Below are 17,426 nucleotides of genomic sequence, written 5' to 3'. Positions count from 1 at the left end.
CGGACCTTCCCGGGACCCATTTTCTTGATTTTTTATCTTGAAAGTAAATTGTGATATTTGTGCTATCATAGCACAAGCAGCACGGTGACTCGCGTTTCACAGTGGTGCAGGTGATCTCATGTGCTTTTGAAGTCCTGCCACCTTTCTAGCAGTGCCACACTGGGGTTTTTTCGGTTCTTTGTAAAGAGGCGGGTCTTGCTATGTTGCTCAGGCTAGTCTTAAACTCTTTGGTTAGAGTGATCCTCCCACCTCGACCTCCCGAGTAGCTAGGATTGCAGGCTCAAGCCACTGTGCCTGGGTGTGCCACATTTTAGCTCTCCAGGAAGGTAGGAGGCAAAACTCCCACATTTCGGGGAGTGACCTGTCCTCAGGCACCTTCCCGACCGGGAGTTTCCCCACAAGGGACAAAGTTCTGCCCTTGATCTGACTTTTGACAAAGTGAGGCATTTCCCTTCCACAGAGAATGGGACTGAGCATGTCCTTGCTATAGGGGTCCTCACACCTGGGGGAGCTGGTGGGGTGACTTCCTCTGTTCAGTTCCTCCTACCATGGTGTCCTAAGGCACCATGGGCTGAACGCTGCCCTTGTTCTCTGACAGAGCCTGGGGTCTTCAGAAGCCGGGTGGAGTTGACTGATGGGCACTGAATGGCCTGTAAGAAGGTGCAGGTAGGGGGGTGTCATCTCCATCCTCTGAAGATTTGTGGACCCCAAACTTAACCAAGAGGCAGAGCCTGAGACTGGGACAGAGAATAAGGGCAGGATCTAGAAAGCCTTTCCCCAACTTGAGGTCCACCTTAAGGTGTGGGGCCTACCTTCACCCTCTCACTGTCATCTAATAGTCCCAGGGGGACCTGGGAGGTGAGTTACCTGAGGCTCAGTAGCATTCAGGCTGGGTGCCAGGGACACTCCTAGGCCATCTCCTTGCTGCTTGAGTAAGGGAGAAATCCCCAGGCCTACTGTGTCCCAGAGGAAGGAAAAATACACACAGCACTTTCCAGGGAGTCCTGCCTTTGTCCCAGGGACTCCAGGCTCTTTTTCATGTCTGAGCCCCACCTGGCACCTGTCCCAAGACTCACTCCTGAGATGGGATTAAGTAAGGAGCAGATGGAGGAGCCAAGGCTTCTTCCTCAGGAAGTCAGTGCTCACATCCGACAGAGGCACCCACATGCCGGCCTGAACCAGGGCTAGGAGGTACCAGCCAGGATGTGGTCTTGCGGGCGAGTCCTCAGCTCAGATAAGGGAAGGCTGAGGACTGAGATGAAGACACCCAGAGTCTGGCTATTAGAGCACCTGGGGCCAGAGGGGGGTGGTTTCTAAAGGATCCAGGTGCTGGCTGACGCGGTAACTAGAGCAGGGGGCAGGCTGGACTCAGGGCTCACCAGGGACACAGTGAGAGTCTCATCTGGGCAGTCAAGACACTCTCGATGAGTGCAGGGGGTCTAGGAGATCCTAGAAGGTCTAGGTGGGCTGAAATAAGCCTGGCCATAAAGAGAGAAATATGTTTGGATTTTTTTATCCCATTTATTTTTTTTTCTGTTGACTTGAAAACCCTATCCCATGTCTGGTGAACCCAGAGCAAGGAGTCCAGAAGCTGCTGGAGGAGGAGCTATGGGAACCTCTGCCTCCCCTCTATGCTCCCTCCCTGTGCCCCAAGGCAAATTTCCACTGCACTCCTGCAATGATAATGCTCACTGCCAGGACCCATGCCCAGGGTCTCCCTCTTCAGCTCGAGAGACCACCATCAGGCACGGTCCCCACCCCTCCCGTGCTGGCCCACCCCTCCGTGCTGGCCGCCGGTGGGAATCAGCCTCTCGTTCTGGTGATTTCATAAGGGCCTGCATCACTTGCTGAGCTGGAGATAACTCGTCGCTGTGGGTAACTCCTTCTTGCAAGCCCCCTGAAGCTGGCCAGGCTGAGAGGAGAGACTCTGGGGTGTGGAATGAATTTAGGGATGTGAGGGTCTACCAGGCAGAAGCGGTTGGCTGTGGATGTCAGCACGAGCTCAGAAACGCTGACATTGGACCCTGGGGCCTTTGAGGAGGAGAAGAGGGCAGGAGCTGGTGTGAGGTGCTGCAGAGACCTGGCTCTATCCTACCATAAGCCTCACTGTTTCCTGATATCTGCAGCAGGCCTCTACTGATAGCCCAGGCTGGTGCCAAGCAGAGACCCTACCCTTACAGGCCCTGGAGGACTGGTCCACCTTAACTGGGCGACCTTGGGGCGGGGCTGCGGATGCCAGCCCAGGTCTTCTGTGCTCTGTATGCACTCCAGCCCTGCCATCAGGCTTGCAGCGGGTTGCAGCCTGACCATGATCAGGGCCCTTGGAAGCCAGACGGTCCTCTGGGGCTGGGACTGGGCAGTGACAATGACTGGGATAGTGGCTGTGCTGGCCCTCCTGGCGCTGGCTGTGGTGGCTGCCCAGCGCTGGGCCTTACCTATGGTTTTGGCTCCGGGACTGACCAAGAGGCGGCAGGACAGTGTCCCCAGCCCCTCGGGGCTCAACCTCAATCAGCGGGAGGAGCGGATCTGGCTCTGCAACGAAGTCCAAGGTTAGTGATGGCTCGAGGGGCCGAGCCAGGTCGGGGAAACTGGAGCCCTCCAGGACGCTGCCAGCGGAGCCCTGTCCTGCTGCGCCCGGGCCCGGGGCCACGGCACTCATGGCCCGGCTTCCTCAGTACAGCTGTCGAGGAGGCCGCAGAAGGGGCATTAGGCAACAACGGGGCAGAGCACCCACGGCCCCGAGCGGAGGAAAGGAGCTCACAGGCGGCCTGCCTCCTGGGCAGGAGCGAAGAGCGGGGGAATGTCCGCCACCGCTCCTGATCCACTTCCTCTCGGAGCCCCGGCAGCGAGCGGAGGCGCAGGCGGAGACAGGTGGTGTCAGGGCCCCTCTGCCAGGCGGCGGGCCCGCGGGGCAAACAGGCACTGGCCCTGGCAGGCGGGCCGCAGGCCTCGGAGCTCGCTGGGGAGAGGCGGGCGGCGGCGGAGGATGGCGCTGGCTCCGGAGACGAGCCCGCCGCCCGCGACTAGTGAGTCATGGGTCGGAACTGGACCGCTTAGCCTGGGCGCGCGGGGAGCCTGTGGGACGCGGTGGATGAGGCCCGCCGCCCTGGACGCCCACGCGCGCGGCCTGCCCACAGGACCCCCACTCGCCCAGGAGCCCGCACCCCCGGCGCTGCCCGCGCCCTGCGCCCCGCAGCCTGGGTCTCAGACGGGGGGCTCTGGGGCTAAGGTTGGCTGGAGCAGGGCGGCTTCGGGGGTCCCTGCCACCGGAGGAGGCTGGCCCTGGGCCAGCAGGGAGGTCCCGAGCACCCGGAGCTTTGGCCCAGCCCCAGGCTCTACGCGCCCCTGGCTAGACAGTCCGCCTCAAGGACGCCCACTCTCGTCCCAAGGGCCGGGGGCCTCAGGGGCCAACGATGCGCGCGAGGCCGGGGCTGACGGCCCCCGAGACGACAGTCCTGCCGCTGACCTGGGGCGCACCCGGCCCCTGGAGCAAGCAAAGCCGGCCGCAGCCTTCCGCAGCCGCGCCCCTTCCCAGAGCCGTGAGCCTGGCGCGCTGTCTGCCTCCCTCCCCGCAGCTCCCGGCCCCGGGTTCCCACCTGAAGCCCTGACTCTCCCGACCCCGTCTCCTTCAGATTTTTTGCCCCTGGGGGTTACCCAGGGTCCTTCTGTGGGCAAAAATCTCAGAGCAGCGCTAGACCCAAGTTCAGCCTCAGTCCAAGTCTTAACTTCAGTTCCAATCTCAGTCCAAGCCCCAGCCCTGGCCTCATCCCCCGCAACAGTACAGACCCCAGCCCCCACCTCAACCTCATCCCCCACCTCAGCTCCAACCCCAGCTCCAACCTCAGCTCCAACTTCAACCCCAGCCCCAGCCCCAAGTCCAGCTACAACTCCAGCCCCAGCTCCAGCTCCAGCCCCAACTCCAGCCCCAGGCCCAGTCCCAGTCCCAACCCTCACCTCAGCCCCAATCCCAGCCCTAACCCCAGCTCCAACTCCAGCCCCGACCCCAGTCACATCTCCTGCCCCAGCAGCATCCCCTGCCCCAGCTGCATCCCCTGCCCCAGCTGGCGGGTCAAAGCCTCAGGAGAGTGTGGCTCTCCCCAGCCGCTACCAGGAGGGGCAGGTCTCAGCCAGCTGGGGAAACCTTACTGCCATGGTTCTCAGAAGCCACCCCTTCCCCAGGCAAGAGAGGCCCCAAGGGAGTGTCCCAAGGGCGGTTCCTGGGAGCCCTGTGGATCCCAGCACTTCCACAAACTCTGAGGACAGAGATGGCCCCTCTTCTTCAGTGGGGACAGTCATGGGGACAGATATAGGGGCCCTGGTTGAGGCTGGAGGTCAGCCACAGACAAGAAGCTCCGAGACCAACGGAACGCCCAGTCCAGACCCTCCCCCAGGCCTAAGAGGAGAGGGAACCAGGGAGAAAAGTCTAGACTCGCTGTCCCAAGGCGCAGTGCCCAGGGGCCCCCCACAGCCGTCTGCACAGAGGCCGTCTGGCCCCGTGGCCTGCTCCTCTGTGAGGCTCTCACAGCCGGTACCCCAGCCACGGAAACGCAGCAGGTGTGAAATCGCCCCGACCTCGCAGCAGGAGGTCAGGCCGGCCGCCTCAGGGGACCCTCAAGAGGAGCCGCCGGGGGAGGGGGGCAGCCCTGCCGGCCGCAGCGGGGCGCTCACAGAGAAGCAGAAGGAGGCCCGGAAACTCCTGGTGTTTCTGCAGAGGCCCGGGAGTTGGGGGGTGGTGGAGGGGCCCCGGAAACCCAGCTCCCGGGCCCTGGAGCCCACCACGGCGGCGGCCCTGCGGCGGCGGCTGGACCTGGGCAGTTGCCTGGACGTGCTGGCCTTTGCCCAGCAGCACCGGGAGCCCGGCCTGGCGCAGGAGACCTACGCGCTGATGAGCAACAACCTGCTGCGAGTGCTGGGAGACCCGAGCCTCTACCGCCGGCTGAGCGCAGCCGACCGCGATCGCATCCTCAGCCTGCGGACCGGCCGGGGCCAGGCGGTGCTGGGCGTCCTCGTACTGCCCAGCCTCTACCAGGGGGGCCGCTCAGGGCTCCCCAGGGGCCCTCGTAGCGAGGAGCCTCCTGTGGTGGCCCCTGTGCCCCTGCCTCTACGTTCGCACCTGCATGTGTTCAACCCCCGGGAGAACACCTGGCGGCCCCTGACCCAGGTGCCCGAGGAGGCCCCGCTCCGGGGCTGCGGTCTCTGCACCATGCACAACTACCTGTTCCTGGCGGGGGGCATCCGTGGCTCCGGTGCCAAGGCCGTCTGCTCCAACGAGGTCTTCTGCTACAACCCTCTGACCAACATCTGGAGCCAGGTTCGGCCTATGCAGCAGGCCCGAGCCCAGCTCAAGCTGGTGGCCCTGGACGGGCTGCTATATGCCATCGGTGGCGAGTGCCTGTACAGCATGGAGTGCTACGACCCGCGTACAGATGCCTGGACCCCACGCGCGCCTCTCCCCGCAGGCACCTTCCCTGTGGCTCACGAGGCTGTGGCCTGCCGTGGGGACATCTACGTCACAGGGGGTCACCTCTTCTACCGCCTGCTCAGGTACAGTCCCGTGAAGGATGCTTGGGACGAGTGCCCATACAGTGCCAGCCACCGGCGTTCCAGCGACATCGTGGCGCTCGGGGGCTTCTTATACCGCTTCGACCTGCTGCGGGGTGTGGGCGCTGCGGTGATGCGCTACAACACGGTGACCGGCTCCTGGAGCAGGGCTGCCTCCCTGCCCCTGCCCGCCCCCGCCCCACTGCGCTGCACCACCCTGGGTAACACCATTTACTGCCTCAACCCCCAGGTCACTGCCACGTTCACGGTCTCTGGGGGGACTGCCCAGTTCCAGGCCAAGGAGCTGCAGCCCTTCCCCTTGGGGAGCACAGGGGTCCTCAGTCCATTCATCCTGACTCTGCCCGCTGAGGACCGGCTGCAGACCTCACTCTGAGTGGCAGGCAGAGAACCAAAGCTGCTTCACGGCTCTGCAGGGAGACCCTCCTGGGATGGGCCTGAGAGGCGGGGGCTCAGGGAGGGGGCTGGGATCAGAACTTCCTGCTCTTGTTTCTGGACAACTTTCCCCTTCTGCTTTAAAGACTGTCAATTATTTTGAAGCCCAGACACCCTCAGCCTCTTTCTGCCCCTTACTCCACACTCAAACTGTTTCCTGACTCAATTCTGTGCCTGCTTACAGACCCATTCAGCCTGCTCACACCCCTCTGTCTGTGGGACTCCCTATTCCCTAGAGCCAGGGACTGGTGCGTCCCCACAGACAAGGACCTGGCTTGCTGGAGCTCTGCTGAGCCGAGAGAGGAGGGGGTAGAAAACATTCACACCTCCTAGGCTCTGTCAGCAGGACAGGGAGCAAAAACGTCCCCAGGCAATGCCCTCGCCTCTGGGACTTTCTGCCTGTCCTAAGGCCTCCCCAGGTACCAACTCTGTAGCCAGCTGGGTCTGTTTGGTGCTGTGGATTCTCAAGGACCTAGAACCCTTGCCTCTGAAACTGGGTCCATTTGTGCTGTCTTGCAGGCTGCAGCCCCTACCCATACCCCCAGCTCACACCAGGCCAGGCCCACTCTGGGCTCACCACCCTCTGCAGCCTTGTGAGGCTCTCCCAGCCCCTCCAGAAGCCCACCCCACTTCTCACCAATCCCCCACCTCTAAATGAGGCCTGAGCGTCACCCTAGTTCTGCCCGTTTTTAGCTGTGTGGACTTGGACATTTGACTTCCCTTTCTCCTTGTCTGTAAAACGTGGACAGTGGACATCTGTCGCCCAGGAGAGTTGTGGGAGACAGGACTGCAGCTGTGAGCACCTTGCACGGTGTCCAGGACGCACAGCTCAATCCATGCTGTGTTTTCTCCCCTTACGCACTTGGAAACGCATGCTAGAAAGGTGAATAAATCTGACGATGGCCCACTCCAACCTCCAGCCTGGGTGTCCCTGTCTGGGCTCTTTTTTTTTGTTTTTTATTCTATGTTCAGCACCACTGGCACCAAATACATTTTAATTCACCGAAAGCACCTGCAGCTTGCACTTGTCGTGTTTTGTTCACAAGGCTTGATATGCAGCTGGGTGGATCATGGCATGGGAGAGAAGAGGTCCTCGGGCTGTGCTTAAAAATAAGTTTATTAAGAAACAATTACAGTGCATACAGCTGTTCATGTGGGCACCAGCTCCATCCCCCAGGGACCTCTTCACGGGCAGAGGGTGGCATGGCAGCTGTGGTGGGCCAGTGGGGCCTACGGTCTTTGCTTGGTCTCATGCAGCAGCTCTTGCCAGTTCTTCTCCATCTCCTCCTTGCAGTTGACGAAGGCATCCTCCAGCCGACGCATGGACTCGGCCAGCGTGGGGTTGGTGCGCATCACCACCATGTCATAGGCCATCCAGGTTGCCTGCACTGCAACAAGCAGACAGGCCTGGTCAGGCCACAGAGAGGGGCTGCAGCTCCGGGGTACTCCAGAAGGGTCAGATGCTTGCAGCTGGGCTCAGCACCTGGAGGCCCAGACCCTGCTGAGGCACCCAGTTACTCCAGGGAGAGAGAGCTGGTAGGCTACTTGTTACAGGCTCATAAAAACTCCTACAAATATCCATAGTGACACTTCCTAGTCTCATGCAAGGCATAACTCCTGGATACACCAGACATGATGTTAAAAAGCTAGAGGCCGGTCTGATACGAAATGTGAGGAGAATTAGAGCAAACCACAGCTCCTTACCTACATGCAGTTCACAGCCAGTGGCTGCAGGTGGCCCCTGAGGAGTCCTAACATCTACCCAAGCTCACACACTCAGGCAGAGCTGACTGTTCCTAGTCCTGCAAGACCCCAGCCTCATATCACCTTATGTTCAGCAGCCTGGGATGCCTGCCCACTTCCACCTGGGCACCTCTATGCTTTTGCCGAGGCCCAAGCCTGGGGCTTCTCCTCTTGGGAAGGTGTCCTTGACCATCTACCAATGAACTGACAGACTCTCTTGCTCTTTCCCTCTGACAGCAACTTGAAGGTAGCATTCCCTGGGCCTATAGGTGGACACATGCTTCTTGTGTGAACCCAAAGGAAGTGTGTGCAGAAATCCTGCCTCCAACCTTTTCTCTGCATAGTCCACTGGCTGGTGTGGTTCAGCCCTCTACAAATATACAGAACAAAGGTCATCTCCCCTCTGCACGACAACCAACTGTAGATAGCAAACATATCCCTTTAAAATTCCTCTTTGTGAAATCCTAACAAGCATCCCAGATCATTCCCGCACAGGGAGGCTGCAGACCACCTGGACAGCAGGTGCAGCAGGGACCTGGGAGCCAGAGCAGAGTATGCCTTCCAGCTCTCCACCTGCCAACTATGTGACCTGGAACAAGTGGCTTAAATACATCAATGCCGGCCGGGCGCAGTGGGTCACGCCTATAATCCCAGCACTTTGGGAGGCTGAGGGGGGCGGATCATGAGGTCAAGAGATTGAGACCATCCTGGCAAACATGGCCAGTGTTCCTGGCCCATCTCTACTAAAAATATAAAAATTAGCCAGGTGTGGTGGTGGATGCCTGTAGTCCTAGCTACTAGGGAGGCTGAGGCAAGAGAATCGCCTGAACCTGGAAGGTGGAGGTTGCAGTGAGCCAAGATTGCACCACTGCACTCCAGCCTGGGCAACAGAGTGAAACTCTGTCTCAAAAAAAAAAAAAAAAAAAAAAAAAATCTATCTATCAATCATCTATCTATCTATCTACTATATCTATATCTATATCTATCTCAGTCTCCTCATCTTTGGAGACTCACGAGGAAACTCTACCAATCTCATGGCTTACTGTGAGGATTAAATGGGTGATATATGTAAACTGCCTGGCACACGTTATGGACTGAATGTGTCCCCCCAAATTCACCTGTTGAAATCCTAACCCCCGACGTGAGGTATTAGGAGGTGGGGTCTTTTGGAGATGATTAGGTCCTAAGGGCAGACCCTCCTGAATGGCATCAGTACCCCTTAAAGAAGAGGCACAAGAGCTTACTCTCACTCTGTGCAAGGACATGTGAGGCTCTATGTGAGGGTACGAGAAGGTGGCTGGTCGGGCAAGGTGGCTCATACCTATAATCCCAGCACTTTGGGAGGCTGAGTTGGGTGGATCACTTGAGCTCAGAAGTTTGAGATTAGCCTGGGCAACATGTTGAAACCCTGTCTCTATAGAAAATATAAAATTGGCCGGGCGCGGTGGCTCACGCCTGTAATCCCAGCACTTTGGGAGGCCGAGACGGGCGGATCACAAGGTCAGGAGATCGGAGACATGGTGAAAACCCTGTCTCTTTACTAAAAAAAAAATACAAAAAAATTAGGCCGGGCCGCGAGTGGCAGGCCCTGTAGTCAGCTACTCAGGAGGCTGAGGCAGGAGAATGGCGTGAATCCGGGCAGAGGCGGAGCTTGCACAGTGAGCCGGATCGCCGCCACTGCACTCCAGGCACTGGGCGACAGGAGCGAGACTCCGTCTCAAAAAAAAAAAAAAAAAAAAAAAAAAAAAAAAAAAAGGAAATATAAAAAATTTTTAAGGCTGGGCCGGCAGTTGGTGGTGTGCACCTGGCTATTTTTTTTTATTTTTTTTTTTTTTTTTTTTTTTTTTTTTTTTTTTTGTGTTGCAACTAACTCAGGAGGGCCTCAGGGTGAAAAAAAGGCAGGGTCCCTCGCAGCTGGAAGGTGGGAGGTTGCAGTGAGCCAAAGATTGCACCACTGCACTCCAGCTTGCGGCCGACAGAGTGTGATCCCTGTCTCAAAAGCAGAAAAAAAAAAAAAAAAGAAAAGAAGGTGACCATCGGCCAGGCACAGTGGCTCAACGCCTGTACTCCAGCACTTTGGGGAGGCCGAGGCGGGTGGATCATGGAGGTCAGGAAATCGAGATCATCCTGGCTAACACAGTGACCCTGTCTCTACTAAGAATAACAAAAATTAGCTGGGCGTGGTGAAGTGGGGGGCACCTTTTATAGCCCCAGTTTACTCGGAGAATGAGGCAGGAGAATGGCGTGAACACAGGAGGCGGAGCTTGCAGTGAGCAGAGATTACTCCACTGCACCCAGCCTGGGCGACAGAGTGAGACGCGCGTCTCAAAAACAAAAACAAAAACAAACAAACAAAAAAAACAGAAGAAGGTGACCATCCACAAACCAGGAAGGACTTCTTTACCAGATAACCAGTTCTGTTGGCACCCTTGATCTTGGACTTCCAACCTCAGAAATGAATGTTGTTCTTGTACTGCTTTTGGAGTTGAGATCTTGCTACGTTGCCCAGATGGCAGGACAAGGTGGCAAAATCCATGGCTCACTAGCAGGCTCCAAAACCCTCGGCTTGACTGATCCTCCCACCTTCAGCCTCTGAGGGCTGGGACCCACAGGTGTGCAACACCATCCCAGCTGTTTTTTGTTTTTGTTTTTTGTTTTTGAGATGGAGTTTCGTCTTGTTGCCTAGGCTAGAGTGCAATGTCGCGATCTCGGTCACCGCAACCTCCACCTTTCCAGGTTCGAAACATTCTCCTGCCTCAGCCTCCTGAGTAGCTGGAATTACCCAGGCATGTCCACCACGCCGGCTAATTTTGTATTTTTAGTGAGCGACTGGGTTTCTCTATCGTTGAGGCTGGTTCGAACTCCTGACCTCAGGTGATCCACCCACCTCGACCTCCCAAAGTGCTGGCGCATTTACAGGCAATGAGCCACCCGTGCCCGGCCATAACAGAAAAAACAAGTTTTTTTGAGATGCCAAATTAAATCATTGTTTCGTTGGTACAATAAATCCTCTAGGAGAGTTGCAGATGTATAACTTTCCTCAGCTATTTTTAGTTGGTGCCCTAATAGAATAGGTTCCTTATTCCGTTCTAATGCACAAATTACTCTTATAATTGTCAACTTATCTTTCCTCATTCTTACTTCCCAGAGAACTAAAATCATGGTATCTGAACGATGACCAAAGATATGAATCTCCCTCATTTGGCGTTGTACTCAGCCCGGATCTGGTTTCACTGCAAATGGCATCTGCTGCGTAAAACGTATACAACGCATCCTCCCTCTATCCCTAGGGGGATTATCCACAGAAGAAAGAGAGTCTCACTCTGTCCCCCAGGCTGGACGGTGCAGTGGCTGTGATCTCCAGCGCTCCCACTCGCAAGTTCGGTCATCCTGGGTTCAAGTGATTCTCCTGCCTCAGCTCCCGAGTCGCTAGTTTACAGGACGTCCCACCACCATGCCCAGTAGTTTTTGTATTTTTTATTAGAGATGGAGTTTCAGCCCATATTGGCCAGGCTGGTCTTGAACTCCTGACCTTGTGTCCTCCTGCCTTGGGGCTTCCCAAAGTGCTGGGATTACAGGCATGAGCCCACTGCATCCGCTGTAGCAGATTTATATAAAAATGGAATACGTGGGCTGGGTGCGATGGTCGATGCCTGTATCCAGCACTTTGGGAGACCTAAGGTAGGGCAGATCACAGAAGGGTGAGGAGATTGAGACCATTCCTTGGTAAACCCCCCAAAAAAAAAGTGAAAAACCCCGTCGGTACTAAAAAAACACACCATCAGCACACACAGCGAGCACACATCACACCCACACAAGATAGCCATGGCGTGGTGGGTGGGCATGCTGTAGTCCCAGCTACTTCAGGAGGGGTTGAGACGGGTAAGATATGGCATGGAAACCCGGGAGGGAGAGCTTGCAGTGAGCCGGAGGATGGCGCCACTGCGCACTCCAGCCTGGAGTGACGCAGAAGCGAGGGACCTCCATCTCAAAAAAGAAGAAAAACGGAAGAAATGCAGTGTAGGTCCTTTTGGCATGCCAGAGTGGTTTAGGATTAAATGTTAAAAAGGGAAATACAAAGAAAAGTTAGAAGAAAATACAATTAAATATTTGCACTGTCTCAGGATTAGGAAAAGATCCGTGGGTGTCTAGGTGTCAAAGAATAATGGGATATAAATTAGAAGGAAATAGTGTGATAGGAGTTTTCACTACATAATAAACACATGTTGCTTGGCTGGGAGTAGTGGCTCATGTGTGGAATCCTAGCACTTTCGGGAGGCAATGGCAAGTGTCACCTGAGGGTCAGGAGTTCGAGGCACCAGCCTGGCCAAAAGTGGTGGGCAAACCGTCGTCATCTTACTAACAATAGCAAAGAATTAGGCGGCGTGGGTGGTGGGCGGGCTGGTGGGGCACCTGTAATCCCACCTACCCAGGAGGGCTGAGGCAGGGGAAATCACTGAATCCAGGCAGAGGTTGTAATGAGATAGCGCATCATTGCACTCAAGCATGGGTGAGCAGAGTGACACTCGCATCTCAAAAAAAAAAAAAAAAAAGAAAAAAAGGGCCAGGCGCAGTGGCTCACATCTGTAATCCGCAGCCTTTGGGAGGCTGAGGCTGGCGGATCACGACGAGTCAGGAGGATAGAGGGCCATCCTGGCTAAACACAGTGAAACCTCATCTCTACTAAAAATACAAAAAATAGCCGGCATGGTGGCGGGCACCTGTAGTCCTAGCCACCAGCGGCTGAGGGCAGGAGAATGGCGTGAAACCTGGGAGGCAGAGCTTGCAGTGAGCCAAGATTGCCACTGAACTCCAAGGCCTGGGCGACAGAGTGAGACTCCATCTCAAAATAATAAATAAATAAATAAATAAATAAATAAATAAAATCAAGCTGTGCTCTGACCACCTTGGGCACATGTCATTAGGACCCCCTGAGGCTGTGTCACAGGTAAGTGTCCCCAAACTTGGTAAAATAAACTTTCTAAATTAACTGATACGTGTCTCAGCTATTCACAGTTCACAAGTACATAGGCAAAATATTGCAAACATTTCTAAGTATAAATTTTCTAAAGTCTGCTCTAGTGAACATAAATTTTTTGATCAGGCACTCTGGCTCACACCTGTGATCCCAACACTTTGGGAGGCCAAGGTGGGTGTACTGCTTGGCCAAAATTGGTTCAAGCCGTGAGGAGAAGGATAAATTGGGTATGTCTCATTATACCTGCCTCTCCTTTGGAATTCAGAAAAAGGTGACCAGCATTAACATGAACACAGATCTTAAGTTTGATAAGAAACCTTTACAATCTATTCCCTCTGAAGCCTGCCATCTGGAGGCTTCCTCTGCATGATAAAACTTTGGTCTCCACAACCCCTTATCGTCATAACCCAGACATTCCTTTCTATTGATTCCAGGTCTTTAGACAATAACTCTTTCCACCAGTTGCCAATCAGAAAAAATTTAAATCTACCTATAACCTGGAATCATCCCCCTATTAGTTGTCCCACCTTTCCAGATCGAACCAATGTACCTCTTACAGGTACTGACTGATGTATTCTCTCTCCCTAAAACGTATAAAAGCAAGCTGTACCCTGCCAACCTTGAGCATATGTCCTGAGGACCTCCTGAGGGTGTGTCATAGGTGCATCCTTAACCTTGGCAAAATAAACTTTCTAAATTGATTGAGACCTGTCTCAGATGCTTTTGGGTTCACACATCCTACCTGAGATTTTCTCCATCTCTTCCAATAGTTTTTCCAAGTCCTTATTCAGATCTGACAGCATTTTCAGCATGTTGTCATAGTTTCTTTCCTCAGGGTCAGCATCAGCCATCTAGGTAATGCACAGAAAGAAGCTGCAGTGAGATAGACCCACATTTCAATTCCAGCTCCACTGGTTATAACTCAGTGATTTCTCCAAGGAATTCCTTCCCCATCTCTCAGATTCAGACAATACCACTTCCTCCACAGGGCTGTTGTGAAGGTTAAATGGGAAATGACTAAAGGCCCCAGCATAGCATTTGGCACATATAAGTCGTCCTTCCCCTTTTTTCCATCCTTGCCATACAAACGTAGCTGAAGGCTGGAGTCATTAACACAGAAAACATCTTCATCATCATAAGGAAAAAAGTCTGTCATAATGGTGACATGGAATTTTTTCCGGCAAAACCATACTGAGTTCCCACTAAGATGCGAGCTATTGTGCTGATATGTTATAAAGATACAATTCCTGTACCTAAGGAATTTCTAGTGCAATATGGGAGTAAGTCACACACACCATATGACAAACCAGGATATGACAGATGTCAAAGCAGTTAATGTAATAATGACAGACGTCAAGCAATGGGAGCCTGGAGGAGGGTAAGTTTAATTTTAAAATATGAAATGATTCATACATTAAAAAATTATAATCAACTTAATTTTCCAGAAGAATTCTCCTGGGCATTACAGGCAGTGCCCCATAGAGACTGTCCTGGTTCTGGAATTGAGCTGCCTGGGTTCAAATCTTGGCTCCACCACATATCAGCAGTGTTATGTTTAGCAACTTACACATATTCTTGACAAATTTTTGGTAATTTTTGTATTTTTTTTTTTTTGAGACGAAGTTTTGCTCTTGTTGCCCAGGCTGGAGCACAATGGCATGACCTCGGCTCACCACAACCTCTGCCTCCTGGATTCAAGTGATTCTTCTGCCTCAGCCTCTTGCGTAGCTGGGATTACAGGCACACACCACCATGTCCAGCTAATTTTGTATTTTTAGTAGAGACTCCATGTATTTTCTCCATGTTGGCCAGACTGCTCTCGAACTCCCGACCTCAGGTGATCCACCCACTTTGGNAAATTTAGCTGGGCGTGGTGGTGTGCACCTGTAGTTGCAACTACTCAGGAGGCTCAGGTGAAAAAAAGGATCCCTCGAGCCTGGAAGGTGGAGGTTGCAGTGAGCCAAGATTGCACCACTGCACTCCAGCTTGGGCGACAGAGTGTGACCCTGTCTCAAAAGAGAAAAAAAAAAAAAAAAGAAGAAGGTGACCATCGGCCAGGCACAGTGGCTCACGCCTGTAATCCCAGCACTTTGGGAGGCCGAGGCGGGTGGATCATGAGGTCAGGAGATCGAGATCATCCTGGCTAACACAGTGAAACCCTGTCTCTACTAAAAATACAAAAAAATTAGCTGGGCGTGGTGGTGGGCACCTGTAGTCCCAGTTACTCGGGAGACTGAGGCAGGAGAATGGCGTGAACACAGGAGGCGGAGCTTGCAGTGAGCAGAGATTACTCCACTGCACCCCAGCCTGGGCGACAGAGTGAGACGCCGTCTCAAAAAACAAAAACAAAAAACAAACAAACAAAAAAAACAGAAGAAGGTGACCATCCACAAACCAGGAAGAGACTTCTTACCAGATACCAGATCTGTTGGCACCTTGATCTTGGACTTCCAAGCCTCGAGAAATGAATGTTTGTCTTGTACTGCTTTTGAGTTGAGATCTTGCTCTGTTGCCCAGACTGGAGTACAGTGGCAAAATCATGGCTCACTGCAGGCTCCAAACCCTCGGCTTGACTGATCCTCCCACCTCAGCCTCTGAGAGGCTGGGACCACAGGTGTGCAACACCATGCCCAGCTGTTTTTTGTTTTTTGTTTTTTGTTTTTGAGATGGAGTTTCGCTCTTGTTGCCTAGGCTAGAGTGCAATGTCGCGATCTCGGCTCACCGCAACCTCCACCTTCCAGGTTCAAACAATTCTCCTGCCTCAGCCTCCTGAGTAGCTGGAATTACAGGCATGTACCACCACGCCCGGCTAATTTTGTATTTTTAGTGGAGACTGGGTTTCTCTATGTTGAGGCTGGTCTCGAACTCCTGACCTCAGGTGATCCACCCACCTCGGCCTCCCAAAGTGCTGGGATTACAGGCATGAGCCACCGTGCCCGGCCATAACAGAAAAACAAGTTTTTTTGAGTGCAAATTAAATCATTGTTTCTTGGCTACAATAATCCTCTAGAGAGTTGCAGATTATAACTTTTCCTCATATTTTTAGTTGGTGCCCTAATAGAATAGGTTCCTTATTCCGTTCTAATGCACAAATTACTCTTATAATTGTCAAACTTATCTCTCCTCATTTTACTTCCCAGGAAACTAAAATCATGGTATTCTGAAGATGACCAAAGATATGAATCTCCCTCATTTGGCGTTGTACTCAGCCCGGATCTGTTTCACTGCAAATGCTCTGCTGCTAAAACTATACAAGCATCCTCCCTCTATGCCCAGGGATTATCACAGAAGAGAGAGTCTCACTCTGTCCCCCAGGCTGGAGTGCAGTGGTGTGATCTCAGCTCACTGCAAGTTCGGTCTCCTGGGTTCAAGTGATTCTCCTGCCTCAGCCTCCCGAGTCGCTAGTATTACAGGCGTCCACCACCATGCCCAGCTAATTTTTGTATTTTTATTAGAGATGGAGTTTCACCATATTGGCCAGGCTGGTCTTGAACTCCTGACCTTGTGATCCTCCTGCCTTGGCTTCCCAAAGTGCTGGGATTACAGGCATGAGCCACTGCATCCAGCCTGTAGCAGATTTATATAAAAATGGAATACGTGGCTGGGCGCGATGGCTCATGCCTGTTATCCCAGCACTTTGGGAGACCAAGGTAGGCAGATCACGAGGTGAGGAGATTGAGACCATCCTGGCTAACACAGTGAAACCCCGTCGGTACTAAAAACACACACACACACACACACACACACACACACACACAATAGCCATGCGTGGTGGTGGGCACCTGTAGTCCCAGCTACTCAGGAGGGTGAGACAGAAGAATGGCATGAACCCGGGAGGGAGAGCTTGCAGTGAGCCGAGATCGCGCCACTGCACTCCAGCCTGGGTGACAGAGCGAGACTCCATCTCAAAAAAGAAAAAAAAGAAAAAAAGCAGTGTAGGTCCTTTGGCATGCCAGATGGTTTAGGATTAAATGTTAAAAAGGAATACAAAGAAAAGTAGAAGAAAATACAATTAAATATTTCACTGATCTCAGATTAGGAAAAGACATTCTAGGTGTCAAAATAATGGGAATAAATTAGAAAGGAAAATATTGATAGATTTTTCACTACATAAAACTGTTTGCTGGCTGGGCATAGTGGCTCATGTGTGTAATCCTAGCACTTCGGGAGGCCAAGGCAAGTGGATCACCTGAGGTCAGGAGTTCGAGACCAGCCTGGCCAAAATGGTGAAACCTCGTCACTACTAAAAATACAAAAATTAGCCGGGCGTGGTGGTGGGCACCTGTAATCCCACCTACCCAGGAGGCTGAGGCAGGGGAATCACTTGAATCCAGGAGGCAGAGGTTGTAATGAGATCGCATCATTGCACTCAAGCCTGGGTGACAGAGTGACACTCCATCTCAAAAAAAAAAAAAAGGCCAGGCGCAGTGGCTCACATCTGTAATCCCAGCACTTTGGGAGGCTGAGGCGGGCGGATCACGAGGTCAGGAGATAGAGACCATCCTGGCTAACACAGTGAAACCTCATCTCTACTAAAAATACAAAAAATTAGCCAGGCATGGTGGCGGGCACCTGTAGTCCTAGCCACTCAGGCGGCTGAGGCAGGAGAATGGCGTGAACCTGGGAGGCAGAGCTTGCAGTGAGCCAAGATTGCGCCACTGAACTCCAGCCTGGGCGACAGAGTGAGACTCCATCTCAAAATAAATAAATA

General features: G+C 53.5%; 2 protein-coding genes across 3 annotated transcripts in view; one reads left to right on the top strand and one right to left on the bottom strand.

The window, feature by feature from the left end:
• Positions 1-3,895: 3,895 nt before the first annotated feature.
• KLHDC7B (kelch domain containing 7B) lies at positions 3,896-7,005 on the top strand. Its single transcript, XM_017888122.1, has one exon. The coding sequence runs from the start codon at positions 4,151-4,153 to the stop codon at positions 5,933-5,935; it is 1,785 nt and encodes a 594-aa protein (XP_017743611.1). The 5' UTR covers positions 3,896-4,150; the 3' UTR covers positions 5,936-7,005.
• An 88-nt stretch (positions 7,006-7,093) lies between these two features.
• Positions 7,094-17,426, bottom strand: part of SYCE3 (synaptonemal complex central element protein 3) — an 18,197-nt gene continuing 7,864 nt past the window's right edge. For both annotated transcript variants that reach the window (XM_017888120.1, XM_017888121.1), the window contains exons 2-3: positions 13,458-13,566; positions 7,094-7,382 (exon numbers count right to left, since the gene is read on the bottom strand). In XM_017888120.1, the coding sequence (XP_017743609.1) occupies positions 7,225-7,382; positions 13,458-13,566 (267 nt within the window). In that variant the 3' untranslated portion in view covers positions 7,094-7,224. The remainder of the gene's footprint in view (positions 7,383-13,457; positions 13,567-17,426) is intronic.

The sequence above is a fragment of the Rhinopithecus bieti genome, unplaced genomic scaffold (assembly GCF_001698545.2).
Source record: "Rhinopithecus bieti isolate Rb0 unplaced genomic scaffold, ASM169854v2 scaffold_17174, whole genome shotgun sequence".
NCBI classification, from domain to species: Eukaryota; Metazoa; Chordata; class Mammalia; order Primates; family Cercopithecidae; genus Rhinopithecus; species Rhinopithecus bieti.
The sequence above is the reverse complement of the archived record's forward strand: the minus strand, read 5'-3'. Positions and strand labels throughout refer to the sequence as shown.